This window comes from Staurois parvus, unplaced genomic scaffold, assembly GCF_062004578.1.
Source record: "Staurois parvus isolate SC_StPar_1 unplaced genomic scaffold, SC_StPar_1.0 ptg000668l, whole genome shotgun sequence".
Lineage (NCBI taxonomy): Eukaryota > Metazoa > Chordata > Amphibia > Anura > Ranidae > Staurois > Staurois parvus.
The window spans coordinates 4,747,856-4,762,323 of record NW_028318464.1 but is presented as its reverse complement, the minus strand read 5'-3'; the positions used below and the strand labels follow the sequence as shown (position 1 = coordinate 4,762,323).

The following is a 14,468-nucleotide window of genomic DNA, read 5'->3' as shown; positions in this document are numbered from 1 at the left end:
TTCTTTGTACTGCTTCCTTTGTGCAAAATCCCTGGTGTTCGCACCAGTCCCTTTGCTCTCTGCTTTCTTATTAAAACTGACCACGCTAACCAGGAGAACAGACCGTGGTCAATTTTCTATCTAAGCTTGGAACTCAGTCTGCTCTCCTCTGCTGACCCCCCCCCTCCCCAGCACCTCACTGGGAAGATCAGTGTTCTGCAGTTTCTCCTCCTGCCCAAGCTAATATGCAGCTGAGAACAAAGGGTATGTAATCACTTATATATATAAAAAAAAAAGCAAAAAGGGGGGCAAAGAAGTGTATATAATGGGTATATATACATATACACACATACACACACAAAATTGTTTGCCTTTCGTTTCTACAAACAGAATAGCTTGTTTTACAAGTTGAGGGTTTACATATACTTTGAGCACATTGTGTTTGTCTATTGTGGCTTAGATGAGGATCAGATCACATTTTATGGTCGATTACTGCAGAAAACCAGTTAATTCCAAGGGGCTCACATAACTTTTCTTGTCAATGTATATATTTGGCTTCTGGTGCATAAAATTGCCCAGTCATATGCCCCACAGACAATCATAACATACATTGACATGCATAAAGAGACACAATGAGACATAAGAAATTGTTTTATTTGACAATAGGAAGAAAACCCTTTTAAAACACAGCACAGATTGATAGGGTGTATATAAGGGGTAGCCATATAGGTGAAGGGAGGTGTGTGCAAAGCATTGTGTAGTGTGGGACACAGTCAGAGGGAATTGTATTGCACATGAAACTTGCATTTGCCACACCTTTGAGGCTTACCGTAAAGGGCTGCCACACAAGCATTTACCCCTTTGTAAAGTTCACTTCATTATAAAAACCACCATGGCAATGTTGATTTCTGGTGTCACCAGCCAAAAGCACATGAAGGTTATGAAAAAATATGGATATGATTTTTATGAAGTATGCTGGATCCCAATTTGATGCTGCAACATATTGTGCAGTAAATAATGAGTAGAGTAGTAACTCAACTCAAAAGAGTAGAATGCATTAACTCAACAGGCCCTATACACAAAAAACAAAAAAACAAAACTTGGAATAGAAAGGGTGACAGAAACAAAAACTGTCCAAAGCATATTATTTGGAAAAAAAAACATGGCACCCTCTCCATTCCAAACACTTGATTTTTATAATGAACTATGGACAATTACATTTTCAGGGGTAACTTGTATAGATCAATACCTAAAAGCTGTTCTAATGACAAATGCCCTTTAACTAGAGGGTGGCCATCTTATTATTCAGGACCAAAACAGTTAAAAACAGATGGACTCCTGTGCTTTCTTTTCCACATATTCATACAAAGACATACATAAATACTGATCTGTAAACTATGTCACAAATAAAATGACTTCTGTAAACTTGACAGCTTCTTATCTGTACCTTACACCTAGTTGAACTGTCAGTTTATTAGGAAGTGATGCCTCAAGCTTCAAGTGAACACATCCTCACTCCTGAATGTTGTCCCAGAGCAAAAAAATGGATGCCCATTACTCCTCATGGATGAGGAGCAGCAGAAGGAAAAGAAAGATAATCGAAAATATAAAATCAGATTTCTGCTGGTGTAATTTCAGCACAAGGTGGAAGGTTAGAAATGGTTGTAAGCAACACTTCTATTTCCTTCTCTTTTCATGAGCAAGGTCCACTTCATTTTGGCATTAAAATATACCAGCAGTGTCTATACGAAAACAGCCCTTGTAGCTCACAGCAACCATAATATCCCTTTCTTTCTTCCATGTGGCAGTGGGAAAACGAAGGACAAAAATATTTACAGTGCATTATGGGAGAGAGTGAAATTATATAGTACTGGGGCACCAAGAGCAATTCTTCGTTCAAATACTTTTGTAAATTGACCTGTTATAGGTCACGATCGAGTGAGAGACTACAAAGGCAAAATGTCTCAACTGGGGTACACACAATGGAACGTTTTAATGTTAAGAGGTTTTCTGGGAAATATTTTATTTTACTCAGTACAAAGGCACAATCAGACTGTAGATAAACTGCAGCCCCCCCAGAGGTTCACTTACCTCTCTACTGGAGGCTAGTCATCAAGGGTCTCCCTGCCTGAGAAGCAGCCCTGGGTCTGTCCTCTCTGACATTATGGAAAATGTGCCAAACTGCCCATGTACCTGCCAATAAGTTAAAATGTGGCATGTTTCTATACACCCAGTACCAACACTGAAAGCAGCTATATCACTGTTGACTAACCAGTCAAATAGTGCAGCAGTTGGTTCCATTCTGATGATGTCAAAGATGGACAGTCAAGCAAGGTCCTTGATTGCCAGCCTGACCTACTGCTTTAAAAAGGAGTGCAATTTATGTAAAATTGGGTATAGCTTCTTATTTCCATTAACAAATTAAAATTTAAATAAAGTTTCACACAAAGCTTGGAGTTTAAGTGATAATTTTACTGACTTAAAGTGCAAGAAAAGCTTAACTATATAAGTTCTAAAAATGTTTCCTCACCGTACTCCTATCTATTCTGTATACCCTGTGCAAAAAAGGTGTGCGTACTTACCTCTTTTTATTCTGCTCAGGTCCTGTTACATGATTCTGCAGCACCAGCTCCCCTGCATCAGTGTCTACCACAGAACAGAGGACAACGGCTGAGCCATTGGACCCTATGAATGAAGTTACAGCTTCCAGAATTTGCAGTTGTTGACAAACTCTTCCTTATACAGGAGAGCCGGTGCTGCTGCACATGACTGGACCGCATTCCAGATCCTTTTATTTTTTACACAGGTTATGTAGGATAGGTAGGAGGAGGGGGGGGCTAAAGGAATGTTTTTAGGAATAGTTAGGCTTTTCTTCCACTTTAAGTTATTAAAGATGAAAGCTTTTTGTATTTCTTAAATTCCTTCTTCAGGCTGTATATATTTCACAGAAATATACTTAGCCTGAAGAAGGCATCTAAGACTAAGACAGCCCCAAAGTTTACATCTTTAGGCCCTATGCACACTGGATGTTTGCCAGCTCTTCTAAAAACATTTCTCCACATTTTTGCTAATGTGTTTAGGCTCATCACACGCTTGGGCTTTCATTCATTTTATTGGCCAGAATATTAGTTTATTCTGGCCATTGAAACAAAAGAACGCTCAAGCGTTTGACGCTCCTAGTGTTAACACACATTTAGGCACATCAGGTTTTTTTTTCTAGCAGCAAAATGCTCCTTTTCTGAACGAACTGGCTCTGGGGTTTTTTTCTCTCTGCCTCCAAATCCCTGTAAACATCTAGGTGTGCATGGACACAGACTAACATGGAGGGGTGTTTCAAAGCAGAAAAGAAAAAAATAAGTCAAATGCCCTTAAAAGTGGCATTTTTGAAGCTCAGTGTGCATGAGGCCTAAATAACTTATGTTAGCCAATAAAATATCACATAAACTCCAACCTTTCTGCATTGATCAAGTTTTCCAGTTTCCAAAAACTTTCGTTTGCAGAATGAAAAACAACAACTTAATGAAGAATAGATATTAGATTCCAGCCTTCTGTGGTTTAAGAAAAAGAATAAACAGTTCCCATGGAGAAAAATTGCGGCTAAGCCACTATCTCATGCTAAAATGGCATGCATACTAACATACACAGTAGTGTTGTGAAATTACACACTGAAAATGTAAGTCAAACGCACAGATTAGTGGGCTGGAACAAGCATGCATGTCCAACACTGTGGCCAGACACAGCTAGAGTCTTCTGCTCTGTGCTGTAGTATGAACTAAGGGCTGACATGTCCTAAAACTGGTCAACACAAAGAAAAAGTGCTGTAATGCATAAAGTAAGCCAAGTGCTTTCCTTTTCTGAACATGTCAGTACAAATATGGCCTGTAACTACATAATGTTAAAAATACCTCCCATTATGGCCACAGGTAGTGTGGCCTAACTGTGGTGACTGGCAACCAAAACCAAAGGTATTTTCATGCCAAATACACACTTGTGGCCTCAACACAGCAGTTTTTTTTAGTATAATGTTATCTTTTAGGTTTTGGAAAACAATTTGATTTATTTAAAGTGTCTGTAAAGATAAAACCTTTTCGCTTTAGACAGTGGTGAAAGGTTTGACCCCGTCAGGTTTTTTTTGCTGTTTGTGTCCCTGCTGAGTAGATTTACCCCCATTTATCCTGGTGACCATTTAGAGGTGCTGTCACCAGAGGAGGAGGAGGAGGAGGAGGAGAAGGAGCTTCCAGTGGTTTAAAAGGTTCCGGTGCCAACTATCTAAGATGGAATTCACCTCTCTTTTGTGATATGTCCTATCATTTGTTTCGTTCCCTGGAGAGGACATAAATCAAAATCTTCCCCGGGGTACACAGACAGCATAAAAAAAAAAAAAAACAACAGATAAAAGTGTTAACCTTCACCTTTTCCATCCAAACAACAAAGGTTTTGGCTATACATGCACTTTAATAACATTGTCATCGTACAAATTAAAATTTATGTACTGTAACACATGGCAGCCATACAACATTCTTCGGTTCTATGTAGCTAGGAGCTACCAATCATAATATGCTGTTATTCAATAAAACTGATATAATACACATACTCTTATGTCTACAAATACATAAAATAAGTTTATGTAGACACAAATGCACTGTTGTACAAATACACAGACCCACACAAGATGGCCACCCTCCTGCTCCTATCTTTTCATTCTAGCAGTACTTCCATTTGTTTTTTTTAACTTCAAGTGTAACAGCTGCTGGTCAGCACCAACTGAACTGAACCTGTTACAAAGTCATAAGATATGCCTGCCATTGAACCTATACTTGACTCTGCTCAGCTGCCTGTGGTCCTGAATCTGCAAGATACAGAAAAGTTGCCAAGATCACAGGATCAGCACTAAATCCCAGGTACAACTAGAAGTCCCTGCCGTACACATAGCCCTATATGATCTAACTATTTCTATATTTTCCAGGTGAACAGCATTGTGATTTACGACACATCCTGAATAATAAAAGGGTAGGAGGTAAACAAAAATGAACACAAACGTCGTTCCAGCTGGGGTTGAGGTCTTCAGGTCTTGGAAAATGTGGTCCACAGAAGAACATGCTCTGGTAGTTAGTATGCTAAACCTAGTAGCACAAAATAGTGAGGCCTTTTAGAACCTCACTCCAAAAGGGAAAAATGAACATCTCAGCCCGAGTTCATATCATGGCTTACAGCAGAAAAGCTGGAAGTTCTTTATAGGTGCTGTGAAAAGGACATTTCCCACCCCTATATGCCAAAACCCATATATCACCCTAGAATGTCCTGGCCATAAAGATTTAAATTTTTTTTTGGAGGACAAAACCAGCGTGTTGGACCCCAGGGTCAGAAGCTATTGTCAGAAGACTAGTGTAGTGTAACACAGTAAGTGCGATGTAAAGAAGGCAAGGCTGAAAACCCTAAAATATCATACTGCAGATAATTGGAGATACCACCATGTGAGGACAATCAGAAGGGTCAGTTATTGTCCATGACAGTCCTCCTCCATGACAATTCCCAAAGCCAGTAACAGTCCAGTGTATAGGGGATAGGGGGTCAGATATCAACTTGTGTCCCTTTATCCAGAAACCCGTAAAATGCCTTTTTTCTTCAAAAAGTCCCAGTTGGGGAAAGTCCCAGCATGAAGTTAGGGAACTGTATGTTTAAACTGTGCAAATTCCATTACCTGCAGGAATTGTGTCCACTCTTATTGCCATCATATGGGGAAGCAAAGTTTAGAATCAACTGAATGTCCTCAAATGGGAACCCGTGTCAAATAATCCTTTGGGGCCCCAATTCTTAAGGCGAGATCACTGGGGTTTAAAAAGTATTCAGGGAAAACAGAAGAGGGAACCCCAAGAGTTGGAAGAATCAATCCTATAAGAAGAAAAAGACAGGATTAAATCTTGAAAATAAATGGATATCTACATGCTGGAGAAACCAGGGGAAACAGATCCTTAACCACTTGCCAACCGTGCTATAGCCCAATGACGGCTACAGCGTGGTTGTCCGGTTCTGGGAGGGCGTCATATGATGTCCTCCCAGAACACGCCCTACCACGTGCCCCCGGGGGCATGCATCCGGCGATCTCAGTGATTGCTGTGTCCTACGGACACAGCTGATGACATATGTTAAAAATCCAATCACAGCGGCCTTTTACCATGGGATCAGCTGTGTCCAATGAATCACCGGTGAATGCAGTTGCCGGTTATTGGCTGCACTTTCCTCACGCTGTCACAGCGTGAGGAAAGTACTGCCGATAACCGGCAATTGTCAGAGGATGGCCTGCACCGATTATCAGGGCACCGATGATCAGTGCCCAGCAGTGCCACCCACAAGTGCCCAGCAGTGCCGCCAGTCAGTGTCAATCATTGTTGCCAATCAGTGCAGCATCATCAGTGTTGCCTGTCAGTGCAGCATCATCAGTGTTGCCTGTCAGTGCAGCATCATCAGTGTTGCCTGTCAGTGCAGCATCATCAGTGTTGCCTGTCAGTGCAGCATCATCAGTGTTGCCTGTCAGTGCAGCATCATCAGTGTTGCCTGTCAGTGCAGCATCATCAGTGTTGCCTGTCAGTGCAGCATCATCAGTGCTGCCTGTCAGTGCAGCATCATCAGTGCTGCCTGTCCGTGCAGCATCATCAGTGCTGCCTGTCCGTGCAGCATCATCAGTGCTGCCTGTCCGTGCAGCATCATCAGTGCTGCCTGTCCGTGCAGCATCATCAGTGCTGCCTGTCCGTGCAGCATCATCAGTGCTGCCTGTCCGTGCAGCATCATCAGTGCTGCCTGTCCGTGCAGCATCATCAGTGCTGCCTGTCCGTGCAGCATCATCAGTGCTGCCTGTCCGTGCAGCATCATCAGTGCTGCCTGTCCGTGCAGCATCATCAGTGCTGCCTGTCTGTGCCCCATCAGTACTGCCTATCTGTGCAGCCTCATCAACGCACATCAGTGAAAGAGAAAAATTACCTGTTTGCAAAATTTTATAATAGAAACAAAGAAAAACTTAAAAAAAATAAATAAAAGCTCACAGCTACAGCAGTGGAGAGAGCATTACTATTTATAGAAGAACTTTTTGATGCTTTTTTTTACATTAGAAGGCAAATGTGGATTAATTTCTCTCCATGTAATACAGAAGATGTTACTTCATTGTTTTGGTGGTAGACAGCAGTTGAAAGACCGACACATAATTGGGTTCTGGCAACCACATCTGACTCCTGAGCCACTGGCACTCTTAGTTTTATATGTGCATCACTGGTTCCATGGACACTAAAGAAAGAGGCTAAATAATTACCTTATAGTGATATAAAGTTCAGACTTGGGTCTGGTTCTGAGGAGGCATCCCGTAGTAAGTCCTCTAGCTCAGTATCACTGAAGGTTCCAAGAGAATCTGTGTAAAAATGAGATGAGGGGGATTAGCATTTCAGCTATACACATTTAGGCTCTAGTAGCAGATCTTATGTCCTCAATTGTCTTCACTCTGGAAAAAAAAAATATTAAAAACAAATTCTGTAGCTCCTGACTTTATAAAAAGACATGTACCTGTCCAGGAATTTTGTGCCATCCTCAGCTGGGACAGTTCTTCACTAGCCTTTGGGTTCCCAGTGCTGGCATCCCAATTGCAGGCAGCTGGCTATGCTGCTTTTGGCTCCACAGCCAGCTTCCCACTGCACATGTGCGAGCCGCGCTGTGCTTTGCAGTCTTCCGGGACCTGCGAGATGTCTCAGAAGACTGCAGGGAAGAAGGGGGAGAGGACTAGGCCTTGGTAATCTAAGCCCCCAAACGAACGTCCGCTCTCCTCCACTTCTTTCTGCGACCCGGAAGGCAACGTGTGTGATGTCGCTTCCGGGTCACCTCTGTCACTTTCTTGGTTAGCACAGCTGAGAAGCAACGTATTGCACTGCGATCTGCATTGCAATACATTGAGTGGAGCCCAGAGGAGACATGCAGGGTGTCTCATTAAAAAGAACCTGTCACCTAAAAATCCTCACATAGGGCACTTCGTGAATTTAATTTTTTTTTAATTGCAACAAAATATTAAAAAAATAAAGTTACACATATCCCCCCCACAAAATGTTTTTTGAGGCCCCCCCACCCTCACATATACACACGTACGAATGTAAATGCACACGTCAGGGCGCCTACGCATGCAAAAGTCGATTGTGATAAACATGTTACATATTGTCACGCACGCCGTAGTGAGAGCAATAATTCTAGAACAAATCCTCCTCTCTAAAGCTAAACTGATTACCTATTAGGGACTTTTGAAGCATCGCCTATAGAAAATAAAGGGTACTAAAGTACAGGTTTGGCCTGTTGGGTATCTATTTACTCGGCACAATCTCATCTTTTATATTTTACCAAAAATGTGGGTACTTTGTGTTTTTTTGCCCTAATTTCGCTTTATAATGTTTTTTACTTAAATTTTGCGTTTCCTAGACCATTCTGGTAATCTCGTGTGACATAAAAAATTGGAACTATCACTATTTTATTCTCTAGGGTGTCTGCTTTCAGAAAATATGTTTTGGGGGATTTGTGTAATCTTCAGGCCTAAAATGATTTTTAAACGTGTGCAAACTTTTTGCAAAAACAGCTCTTGCAGGGAAAGGGTTAAAGCAGAAGTTCCACTTTAAAAACTTGCAGAAATGGGACCCTACTGTCTTGATGCCAGACTAAGAAGGGGCCTAGCCATGTAAATGACTTAGGGGGCAAATGGATCGGTTGTCTCTTAACTGGAGTATTTATATATAAAATGCAAACACAGTTTGGTTTACTCTGCTGTTCCCACCTACCACCCTCTAACAGAAATCTCACTCTGAAGATATTAATTTAGATTCAGTCTCTTGGTTCTAGGGAAGGTCAATGTGAAGCTGTGATCTATAAAGGCAATCTGTACTCACAGGATACACTTTTGTTTTATAACATCATTAAAATAACAATAGCTATTTTTGACAATGCAATACAAGCTTACTTGAAAAACCTCCTTTCATGTTGTGAGTTCTGATTGTCTGCTGGCCATCTCTTTCCACAATTTGCTTGATTCCCTACATGCTTTGCAGCTTCTCCTCTGCGCATTCTTTTGGTATACTTTCAAATTCCTAGAACTACATATCCCATTGTGCCATGCTGCCTGCAAGCACATATGATGTGGTGTTTCTTGTGCTTGTTCTGCCTCCTGAAACACCTCCTCTCAGCACCTCTGTAGTTCAGAAGGCAGGCTCTGTGAAATGTGTGATACAGCAGTGTCTACTCACAGGGCATAGGGAATGAATGTCACAGAATTCCAAGTAGTAAATGTGTGAGATTCTTCAAAAGTAAGTTTACACACTTCAAGACTGTTCAGATTATTAGGTGTGGGTCAGTAATAATGAAAATTTTACATGGAAATGAAAATAGGATTGAAATTTTTGACCATGTTAACTCAGATCAAATGCTGTAACAATCGTTCTTCTGGTTCCCGAGTATCTAAGCACATACTGCGTTCCAGAACATTCCACAGAATTCTATAGCGCCAACTGCCAGGAGCAAAACTGGTTAATCACAATCATGGAATGAAGAGACAATGGAAAGGTTGAGTCCATTTTTCACCATTTTAACTGGTTGTCGGTGTGATTTCTATGTTGTCAGCACCTGTTAATTGATACAGGTGAGTTTAATTAAAAATTACAGGAGTATCACAAACTTGAAATGCAAATATTTCTTACAATTTTATGAAGGTGTCAAATTTTGTTCAGTCATCTTTGGAGTTTTGCATGGAATGTGTCAGATTTGGCTTTTTCTTTCTTCACTTTTTTGTGTCATACCAATACAGACAAAAATAAACATGAGAATGTCTAAACATTGCAACAATTTTCTGGGCGCAGTGGTGCATTATCTGACAGAAATGCAGGGGTGCCAATATATTTGGCCATGACTGTATCTGGCCTCATTTGGTTTAAGAACTCCTATATGTTGCCTCACAAGCAACAATAATCACATTTAAACGTATTTTGCGTATTTTCCAGAATATGTTTAAATCTGAGGCATAGTACATTGGTGTGTTTAAAGAAAAAAGTACGGCCAAAGCTCTTTTCGCTGTACTTCTCCTGTGGATCACAGGAATGCAGTTGCTTCTGTACTCCTATGACCCGTTTTCAGCTGTCTGCTGACATCACTCAGCTGGTCCAGACTACATCCCAGAGTCTAGAGCGGCACCTGGCTCAGCCTTTCAGCGAGCCACAGAGCCTGAGCCAGCCGCTCCCTCCCCCTGCAAAGCCCAGCGCTCCAGTGAGTGCTGGGGGAGCAGAGCAGATGGCAGTGACTGACAGTCCCGCTCTCTGCTCAGAGCGGCTGCGAAAACTCAGTGACCAGCGGTCATGTGATCGCTGAGTTCTCACAGTTAGAGCCAGCATCGAACCGATGCTGCATCCACCTAGGTAAGTATAACTTGGGGGGGGGGTTTGGAGTCCTGCTGGTCTTTTAGGTTAACAACAATGCAAAATTGCAGGCACCTTAACTTTAATATCCCCCAGTAATATTCTTAATGCCCAGGTTGCTCTAATTTCTTGAAGCAAACTATACACTATGTCCCATGTTGTGCAAGATTTGATGCTACACCCCACCCTTTCCCCAAACTAAACCCAGTCCTTGCAATTTAAAACTGTCCAACTAGTCACCGAGGTTCAGAAATTGAACTGTAATGTTGGGCCTCCATGTATAACGTGCGTAATGGATCCAAAAGCTAGTTGGGAAGTCCCAACATTGTTTACTTGTAGGCACCACATAACATTTGCACTATGGTAGTATTGTCAGTTTAGACATGCTGATGTGCTTGACAGGCACCACAAATCACCTGCATTTTGGCTGTATTGTCAGTGGAGACATGCTGATGTACTTGACATGTTCACATTAAGACAAATAATAAATGTAACACATTTTATGCATACCCTTGTTGTCACAGCTGCTTGCTGTCCTGCCCAACTCAGCCTCAAGTCCATTGGCAAGGGAAGGGACTGCTGGTGAAGTCGCTCCCGCAGGTGAGGAGCCTTTAACACCCTGGGCTGTCAATCCTCCTCCTGCTGTGTTTGGATTCTCTACACGGGTAACCAAAAAGATCTTGTGACCTCGACCTGGACTGGACACTGCCACCTGCTCTGGAGGGTTCTGAACAGAGTTCACTACAGGCTTTGTCTCTGCTACTGGCTTTTCCTCCTCCAATTCATCTTCTGTATCAGAATCTGAATCTGGTCCCTGAGGGTCTGGGTCAGGCGTGATCTCTTCCTCATCCTCTTTGGATGAATTATTAGTTGTGGTATCCTCAGGGGCAGTGCTACAATCTTCTGAAGGAAGGCTATTCTCCTCGGGGGCAGTATTTGAATCTTCTTCTTCAGCAGCGCTAGCAATCTCTGCCATGGACGCCGACTGCTGGAGGCGCTCTTCCTTCTCTTTGGCCAAGATAAAGTTCCGTCGGCAGCCATTTTGAATCTCAGCCAACAGGGCTTTCTGTGTTTCAATAAAGCTCTTCACCTGGAAACAAAATTGAAATGGACAATGATACATAATCACAAAATAAACAAGAAAAATAATACTGAATATAATTAAAGGTGTTAAACATCTGCAACTAATCTATTTTGTTAAAACACATTTAGATTAGCCAGTAGATAATTTTAAAGTCTAAAGACACCTCTACTAAATCACACATCTGTTCTTGTTCTAGCAGCTTCTGTAAGATCAGCTAACTTTACTGAACCAAGTCCTGTTTCCAAAAACAGTGCCTGCTGCCTCCTGGTTCTGAAAAATCTGCTCCAGAGAGACAGGTTGTTCATTCGGATCAATGTAGACCTTCTGTCTCAAAACAGCACCCTTTAGTGTTTCCCAGGAGCAGCTGATTTACAGCCCTGATGGAAGTGTACACAAAGCAATGCCATACTGCTGGAAACAGTATTTATCTTGAGAGAAGGTAACCCATTATATCAGAGTTTCTTCACATGCTGCATAGAAATGCAGTGTTCTGTGAATGTTTGGTTATACTTTAAAAAGTATGTAATCCCAAACAACTGTTTGGTCCCTTTAGGTCTGTAAAGTAGCTGAATGAAAATGTTTAGTTACTTCTGTTTAATAAGTTTAAAAACATTTAAAAATAATTAAAAAAATAAAGGAATCTTGTCAGCTGAACATTATCTGACTTGGAAACAATTATACATTTAGGTGTCGTTCACACCAGTGTGCAGAGATGTTAGTTTTTCTGTATGCGTTCTGCAAAGGCACAACAAAAATCACTTGGACTCTGTGTACCCTCAACAACAATACTGGTATCGCATGCAGATTTTTTGTGCGCAGGAATCTGCAACGTGTACCCATTGAAGCGCGCATGAACACTGAAGTGTATACTGATGTATTTGCAAGTGAAATCTGTGGTCACTTTCAATCAGTTTTTCTGCACGTATGGTGTGAACAAGGCCTGAATTAAGACACATTTCTGAGCAGAACCAAGGAGGGAGATTAGTATGTGCCATCAACACTCACAGTCTCTTTCTTCGGTTCTCTGTCCAGATCCAACCTAAGCAGTGACTGGTTAACACGAAGAGCCAGTGAGAGAGCCATTAAGCCTCCAGTCTTGATCTCATTCTCCCTAAGATCAAGGCGCAGGAGCCGTGGCGATTCAGCCACAAATTCTGCTACGGCCACAGCACCTGAAGACCAAATAACAAAACTATAAACACAATATAAGCAAATGTACCACAATATAAAGTTTGACAGCCACCACAACTAAAAATGTTCAGATTGGGCTGCACTGAGTTGATGAGCTTAGATTCGACCAAGGCCACCATCTGTATGGAGCATGTGCTTTCCATATTTCATTGGATTTTGACCAAGTGCTCTGCTTTCCTCCAAAACAAACTGGGAGGGTTAATTTTTTTTTGCCTACGTATAGAGTGTCAAAACGGTTTTCAGAGCACTTGACAGAGAACAGTGAATGGTACTGACAGTCCCTACATTCTTAGGTGCCAACCACAATCATCACAACAGTCTGTTGCAAGCAGGAGAAACCACTTTCTAAGTGCAATTATTGCCTGCGGATATAGCCACTAGCAATAATCAGGTTTCACCTGGCAGGGATGCCTCCCTGCCGGCAGAACACAATAGCTCTGCAGGAGGGATTCCTCCATCAACACTGACTATGTTGATGGGGGAATCGAGCGATTTTCTTTCCTGCAATCAGTGGTTGCAAGAAAGAAAACTGCATCATCTATTTGATTTAGATATTTGTGAACACAGCCAAAGCTCCAGAATTTAAATGGCTGAGTAATCTCTGAGCCAGCATCTCCCTCCAGGAAATAGATGTTTCAACAAAGATGGTTTGTTCCTTTTGGAAAGAAAAGTAAATGAAGGCATTGTCTAGGGGAGTATTGTGATCTCTGTGCGACCTAACAAATGCCTGGAAGTGCTACATTTACACAATAGTTAGCATAGATGCACTTAACATAAAATAATGTATGTGAAGCCAGGGCCACGTCACCACAGGCTCAAAACACTGCATGCCAAGAGTGCTAATTACTCTGTCACTATGCCAAGTCATGTCAATTGGATACTTTGCAAACACTGTACATTTGCTCAAAAACTGCTGGACACACTTCATGACATAACACATGACACTGGTCTTCAGCTTTGAGGCCACAATGTGAACATTACCTTCGCAGGTCAGTTTAGCAGATGCCAAGCCAAGCCGGAGGACACTTCGGTTTCCAATTAGACCATTCTTAAGATGTCGGACACCTTCATTGCCAATAGCATTGTGACCAAGATTCAAAGTTTCCAAAGTCTGAGTATGAGGCTAGAACGAAGAAGAACACAACTACTGAATTAAATGGGATATTTTTACTAGTGAAGGGTGGAGGAAAGAAGTAAATACAAAAGAAAGGTGTTACAGTCAAGGCGTCTGACTACCCTCTCCTCTGTACGCCCTCCTACTCCACACAGCTCTCTCCTCCTCTATACATTATTCCCACCCCATGTACACCTGAACACTCCAAATCTAATTTATACGCCCTTCTTAAATCCCATACTGCTCCCATCTTTTGGGCAACCTCCTCCCTTCCTTTCCTCTGCACACCCTATATCTCTAAGATATCCTTCCTCTGTACAAATACAGTTGCAAGAAAAAGTATGTGAACCCCTTGGGATTACGTGAAGTTTTGCAGGAATTGGGCATAAAATGTGCTCTGAACGTCATCTAAGTCACAACAATAGAAGAACACAGTCTGCTGAACATAATACTACACAAACATTAGATGTTGCCATGGTTTAATTGCACATAACATGTAAACATTCACAGTGCAGGGAGGAAAAAGTATGTGAGGCTGTATATGCAGTCATTAAAACGCACTGTGAAGAGAGCAAAGAAACAAATGTGTTTGTGTATGCCTGCACTCAAAATATCAAGTGTTACACTATCTAAAACAAGAAAAACTTAATACTATAAAAAAAAAAAACTATAAAAA

At 41.7% G+C, this 14,468-nt stretch overlaps 1 protein-coding gene across 2 annotated transcripts in view; it reads right to left on the bottom strand.

Annotated features, from left to right (window-relative positions):
- Positions 1 to 612: 612 nt before the first annotated feature.
- PPP1R37 (protein phosphatase 1 regulatory subunit 37) overlaps positions 613 to 14,468 on the bottom strand; it is a 62,513-nt gene continuing 48,657 nt past the window's right edge. For both annotated transcript variants that reach the window (XM_089651986.1, XM_089651987.1), the window contains 5 exons: positions 13,660 to 13,801; positions 12,493 to 12,659; positions 10,914 to 11,493; positions 7,283 to 7,378; positions 613 to 5,871 (listed from right to left, as the gene is read on the bottom strand). In XM_089651986.1, coding sequence (XP_089508112.1) covers positions 7,284 to 7,378; positions 10,914 to 11,493; positions 12,493 to 12,659; positions 13,660 to 13,801 — 984 coding nt within the window. In that variant the 3' untranslated portion in view covers positions 613 to 5,871; position 7,283. The remainder of the gene's footprint in view (positions 5,872 to 7,282; positions 7,379 to 10,913; positions 11,494 to 12,492; positions 12,660 to 13,659; positions 13,802 to 14,468) is intronic.